Below are 6,963 nucleotides of genomic sequence, written 5' to 3'. Positions count from 1 at the left end.
TCCTCGCAACACGAAGAGCCTTATTAACTTGAGGTTGCCCACTTTTATATCTCCTAAGTCCTATGGAAATCTAGCCTTCTCATATATGAGCATATGTTTCAATCATATACCATATCTTATCTTATCTCATGAATTCAATACTATATATTTTCGTTGCCTAACGACAATAAAAAGTTTAAAATACGACAGAGGAAAGGCTTACGATGCTCTCATTTGGTTACGTTTCACTTCTGCCCATGCAGCATGCAGGAAGCTGACTTGAGTCATGCAGTATTTATCTGTAATTATATTATCATTGATGGGTACGTACGTCTAAATATATAGTTTGTAATATATATTACTTTTGAGTTTTGACCCACCTATATATAATAGAACCAAGGACAATGTTATTTTCTTTGAGTTTGATTTTTCCATCTAACCTATTTGTGTCGTGTGATTTTGGACTGCTACATTACTCCATGAGGAATGGTTCAAAGATGAAGAATATTGAAGGAATCTTCTATAAATATAAATAAAAAGTACGATTATCGACATTTCAAAATATTCAATTGGACTTGTTTTTGTGCATATTTTTTATTTTTTTTGTTTTGTTGACAACGACACATGGGCTCGAAAAAAAACCTAAAAGATTACATAAAAAAAATCACAAGATTATGAGACTATAGTTATATCTGCAATTAGTAATCGACAAGAAGGAGGAGCTTGCTAAAAAAAGACTAGACTCAAACTGCATGACAAACTCAAACGAGCCAAATCATTAGCAACAAAATTATTTTTACTGTAAATATGTTGAATTTCACAAGACTAGTTTTGGTCCATAAGGTATCGTTTGGTATGCAGACGGGACGGGACGGGGACGGGACGGGACGGGACGGAACAAAACGGGAGCAAAGATGCCCTCGGATGGAAACAAGGAGGAAGAAGAAGGAGACGAAGAGGTTATAATTTTGTGTTCCATGGATGTGGAACGAGTCGTTCCAGGGGGGTGAGGTGGAACGAAAATTTACCCAAAACTAGTCCCGTGGAACAACTCGTTCCACCCGTTTTAGGCGCACCAAACGTGGGACGGAACGCCTTGTCCCACTCTGTTCCGTCCCGTCCCACGTACCAAACGGTACCTAAGAGCACGACAATTCAATATTAAACTTCTGAGAGAGTGATTAGCCACTTTTGCATTAAAACCAATTGCACTGCAAGTGCATACCGATTTCACCATAATCTTCTTAATTTTATTATTCCGCGCAATACTTGCAACTCAATAAAAACATCCCAAACTTTAGCACATAGAATCTCACATTCACCGAGATTAGCACAAAACTAGAAGCCCATTCCCTCTCTTCCCCCTGCGTACGAACGTATTTTTAGTTTTTAATGATTTCTTTAAATGCTACTAACAATTTTATAAAAATATATCTAATTTTGGTACTTTTATTTTTTATATGTAATATGATGCACCACATTGAGTTGTATTGTGAATTTGTAATGTTGATGTCTCGCATTAGATAACCTAATACCCAAAAAGTGTTCCTCTCCAGTTCCCTTCCACCAAGTCCTCCTTATCAACTAATCTGGGTTTTTGAAATTTGATTTAACGGTTATAAATAGAGGCTCACTTTAAAAGTTATAATAAATTTAACCGTTGGATCAAATTTCAAAGGTTCCGGATTGTTTGATGGGGAGAACTTGGTGAAAGAAATCCGGAGAGAATTCTTTTCCCTAATCTCCCTTCCACTCCATCTCCACCATCATCACCCATGAATTTCACTATAATTATAATGAACATACATTATAATTATGGTAATGAGCAAAAATACTTCTATTCTGTGAGTAAGTAGTTTAAAATATTCTTAGTTTAAAAGTGTAAATAAAAGATAAAAGTTACAACTTTTTTGGTAAATACGTCGCATTAATTTGTTAATAATATTTTGTCTTAAATAACATCCAGACATCTACTTAAGCTTAAAAACAATTAACGACTTTCCTTATTACTATTTATGCATAATTTAGTGCTTGAAATAACTAATTATATCGCTCATTTAAGATCTTTATTTTAAGGACCTCTAAGACGAGATTTTTCACCGTATAAGTAACACGGTTCTATATATTAATTGTAATAATGCAATTAGCTATAACTTAAAAATAAAAATTCAACTAAATATATTATGATACTTAATATTAGAAGATATGTTTCTAATATCTAATTTACTAACGCTCGCTTGATTAAAAAATAAAATAAAATTTGTCCTTTAAAACCCATTGCTAAAATCATGGTCTCCTTCCAATCTCTATATAAACAAGTCCCATTCCCTCACCCCTCCCTCTTCATCCACATTTCTAGGATCTCTCCCTCCGATCCCAACACACCAATCCCCTCAATCTGGTCAACCCGCTTACCCCTCCCCCAGAAATGGACCAACCCAGATTCGTAATCGAAGCCTCCGAGGCCGAATCAATGGCCAAGCAGTCCAACCTCACCGTCCTCCAGCTCCTTCCCTCCCTCGTCAAGCCCGCCCAGGACCTCGCCCGCCCGCCCATCTCCAAATTCCATGTAGGCGCCGTAGGGTACGGGTCATCGGGTCGGATCTTCATCGGCGTCAACCTCGAGTTCCCGGGTCTCCCCCTCCACTACTCGGTCCACGCCGAGCAGTTCCTCGTCACCAACCTCTCAATCCAATCGGAATCCAAGCTCCAATACATCGCCGTTTCCGCTGCCCCCTGCGGCCATTGCCGCCAGTTCTTCCAAGAAATCCGCGGAGCCCAGGATATCCAGATCCTAATTACCTCGGTGGAATCCGGCGACGACAATTCCGGGCTAAACAGTTTCGACCCGCTGCTCCACTTACTCCCCCACCGGTTCGGACCCGAAGATCTCCTGGGACAGGACGTCCCCTTGCTCTTAGAGCAGCTCGAAAACGGTCTGTCGTTTTTAAGCGAAACCGAGAATTTAACCGGCGATTTTAAACTGAATGCGGAGTTAAAAGCCGCGGCTTTAGAGGCCGCGAATAAGTCACACGCGCCGTACAGCGGGTGCCCGTCGGGTGTGGCGATTTTGGACTCCGATGGGAAAATGTACAAAGGGTCGTACATGGAGTCCGCCGCCTATAATCCGAGCATGGGCCCCGCTCAGGCGGCGGTGGTGGCTTACATTGTCGGCGGTGGTGGCGGGTATGAGAAGATTGTGGGTGCGGTTTTGGTGGAGAAAGATGGCGCACTGGTTAAGCAAGAGCACACGGCGAGGTTGCTCTTTCAGGCCATTTCGCCCAAGGTCGATTTTCGGGTTTTCCACTGCGATTCGGGTTCAAATGGTGTATAAAGTTTTGATCTTTGATGATCATGAGTATGTGAATAAATAAAGCATAAAGATGATGATGATCATTTGTAATGTTTGAGTATATTGTTCTTAATAAGAGATTTATGTGTATAAACAAATAAATGTGGTCCTTGACGGAGGACGTGATGTTATTGTAGCAGTATTCTAATTCAATCAGTGTGTGATTCGAATTCCGTTGTAGGAAAGTTCATCTTCTGCATGACGCCATGCAAATTGTAATCAATCCGCTTTGTAAGTTTTTGTCACCTGCAATCTCAGAGTAGATGAATCCTTGGGCTTTTTCTCTTTTCACCAAACAAACTGTCGCTCGTTTTAATTTTTTCACACGACAATGTGATGGGCATCCCCATTGTGGGATGTTGCCATTCAGTGGCTGCCAAGTGCCAACTTTTTTCAGAAGCAACTTTTTGCAAAAGCTTTTTTTGTCAGTACAGTCAGCCAAACAGAGAAAGAGACCAAAGATTCCCATAAGCTTATGGATTGGATGGTACAGATAGAGAGCTGCACTATTACATTGAACTAGTCCCCTCGTAATCTACTGAGCTGGATTTCCAATACTTTCACCTTTCAGAAAAGAAGGGAAGAACAAAGTTAACTAAGTTACTCTGTTTTGAATGGATGACAGAGGCAGATTTTTACTCATTACAAGTTACAATTTTGTTGTTTTCAATCACCCGAAGGTACGGTACAAGGCGATTTTCAGCGGTGAGTTCGGAGGTTTTAACATTTTGGCGATTTCATCTGCGCCGGTTGAGTAGTTGGATGGAAATGGGAAGAGGAGATATAGCCACATCTTGATGAATGCAAAGTTGGAACCTAATGTATTTCACAAAGTGTCTTGGTTCCTTTTCATTGTGAATATTGTGCCTTAGTTGCAAAGAAAGCCATAGTCTGTAATGACACATTATACCTAGGGGGGCCAACCCTTACACGGATCTAGGATTTGAACTTTAAGAGTCTCGTAGAAACAAGTTTTTTAAGATAAAGATAGGAGCGCACAATGCTAAAAAATTTCAATTGATCCACTGAGCATTTTGTCGAATACTTAGTGGGCTTGTTGTCATCAGTCAAACCATGTTGTGCACATATCAACAAATATCAGCATATACCAAGGCAATCTGATGAGAATATAGAGAGAATTTGTTGAGTGTTGTCAAAACAATTTGACAAGATATGTATAGGCAAGAATTACATTAAATACTTGGTAGGCACAAAAAAACACATACCAAACATTATGAAGTCTTCGAAAGACCTTCAGATATATATATTTTCCCAAACTTCAGTTGATCCTGAAATCACCTCAGTCTTAATGTCCATCCGCCCTTGCTTTACACTAAAGATAATGGCTAAAAAGTGGAGCTTTTCGTAACCATTTCATTCTTTCAATTTTTAGAGCAGAAATGTATGGGAAAAAAGACGGATGAGGATGGTGGAGGGAGAGAGGAGGGAGAAATGAAGAAGAGTGTATGAAACAAAACCTTGAAAGTGAAAACCATTAAAGCTATTTTTAACTTTGATATTTTTCAATATTTTCTCCTCTTTTTTGTAGTACTAAATGACTAATATATAATAAAGCTATATATATAGGCTTTAACAAAATTGCTTATTCATTGTATTTCCAAGCAAACAATTATTATTAAATAAAAAATTTCTGTAGTGGAATTGTCTACTTCATATTGTGGGACAAGGAAAGTCAATTTATTTTTATCGAGGGTATAATCCACACATTTTATTTCACAATTATCACGTTTCTCATGTTGCACCAAATATAAAGTTCCCTCATTTTCTGTTAGGGCCAAACCACGGGCGAAGCCACCCACAAGGTTAAGGTGGGATGTAGTATAGGAAGGTTTTTATTTTATTTTATTTTATTTTATAAATGTAGTGCTATTTATGTACCCATTTTTATTTCACACACCCATTTTTATTTCACACACATCCTTATCAGTTTTCAATCTTCAGTTGAAATGAATTAATGAAGATCAATGACAAAAAATTAATAAAGACGTGTGAATAGCATTATCCTTTTTTAAACCCATGCTTTAATGATTTATGTTAATGTATGTAGCATATATAGCCCACTTAGATGTGTATTTTTACCAAACATTCGGAGAGTCCTCGAAAGGCCTTCAGATGTATATATTCCTGAACTCTGGTTAATCCTAAAATCAACTGGGTCCCAATGTCTGTATGCCCTTACTTCACACTAAATATAGTGGCTGAAAAGTGGAGCTTTTCATAACCATTCGTTCTTTCAATTTTTAAAGCAAAATGTATGGGGAAAAAGACGGATAAGGACGGTGGAGGGAGAAAGGAGAGAGAAATGAAGAAGAGTGTATGAAACAAAACCTTGAAAGTGAAAACCATTAAAACCATTTTTAACTTTGATATTTTTCAATATTTTCTTATTTTCTTCATAGTACTAAATGACTAATATGTAATAAAACCAGAGCCTTTAACAAAATTGTTTATACATTGTATTTCCAAGCAAACAATTATTATTAAATAAAAAATTTCACTAGTGGAATTGTCTACTTCATAATGGGGCACAAGGAAAGTGAAAAAAATAATATCAAGGCTATATTCCACACATTTTATTTCACAATTATCACATTTCTCATGTTGCACCAAATATAAAGTTCCCTCGTTTTCTGTTAGGGCCAAACCACAGGCAGAGTCACCCACAAGGTTAAGGTGGGTTGTAATCTAGGAAGGTTTTTTTTTTTTAATTTTTTTATAATTGTAGTGCTATTTAGATACTTATTTTTATTTCACACACATTTCTTTCAATTTTCGGCATTTAAATGAAATAAATTAATGAAGATCAATAACAAAAAATTAATAAAAGTGTGTGAATATCTTTAACATTTTTTAAACTCATGCTTTAATGACTTATGTTAACGCATGTAGCATATGTAGCCACTCAATTCCAAAACAAGTTAGTATTAATAAATAACACTTTTTCTGCTAAAAATAATAAATTAGTTATATCTCCTTTCTGCTCCAATTTCACTCAAATCCTTCGGAACCTTAAAATTGGTGGCTTTCAATTCCTGTTCACAGGTGCTCCAACGCCTCCAATTTTGATTGGGTTTTGTTCCTGGAATCCATTGAAGTCAGATGGTAATGGTGGCCCTCATCAGAACATGCAGATTTGCTAGAATCGACGATCGTGCACCCCGCAACGCCGTCGGTGTCAAACCCCACGAAATGGAGCCATTAACTCTCGGATTTGGAGTGAAAACTGAAGAAGGGCAGTTGAGGTGTTGTTCTTAAGTGGTGGCTGGCTTCGAATCGTCGGAAAACCACCTAAAAAGGTGTCCGGAAAATTACAGGACCCGGGTCTGCAACCGGGTCGAACGCGGGTCGAAAACTGGGATCCAGGTAGGGTGGTTTTCACTCCCCCTCATTTCCCTCCTTTTCCCCTCTCTAATTGGCCATCGCCTTCCTCTCTCATTTCCAATTGGATCTCTATTTCCTTTTCCCTGATTTGGGCAGCCAATGCCTTTAATCTTAACTTCCCCCGCACCTCTCCTACTTTCCTCCCCTTTATTTTAACTCCTTTAACCTTTAACCCACATGTGGAAATAAATAATTCCCAATCTATAGTTTTACAATTTCAAACGTCTGTA

The 6,963-nt window shown here is 38.1% G+C and overlaps 1 protein-coding gene across 1 annotated transcript; it reads left to right on the top strand.

Annotated features, from left to right (window-relative positions):
• The first annotated feature begins 2,300 nt into the window (after positions 1 to 2,300).
• LOC125469681 (cytidine deaminase 1-like) lies at positions 2,301 to 3,519 on the top strand. The gene has a single exon (XM_048567340.1). The coding sequence runs from the start codon at positions 2,408 to 2,410 to the stop codon at positions 3,311 to 3,313; it is 906 nt and encodes a 301-aa protein (XP_048423297.1). The 5' UTR covers positions 2,301 to 2,407; the 3' UTR covers positions 3,314 to 3,519.
• The last annotated feature ends 3,444 nt before the right edge of the window (positions 3,520 to 6,963 follow it).

This window comes from the organism of the source record quoted next, unplaced genomic scaffold (genome assembly GCF_019419815.1).
Source record: "Pyrus x bretschneideri cultivar Hongxiangsu unplaced genomic scaffold, Pyrus_bretschneideri_v1 Contig44, whole genome shotgun sequence".
Lineage (NCBI taxonomy): Eukaryota > Viridiplantae > Streptophyta > Magnoliopsida > Rosales > Rosaceae > Pyrus > Pyrus x bretschneideri.
This window is presented reverse-complemented; position numbering and strand designations above follow the sequence as displayed.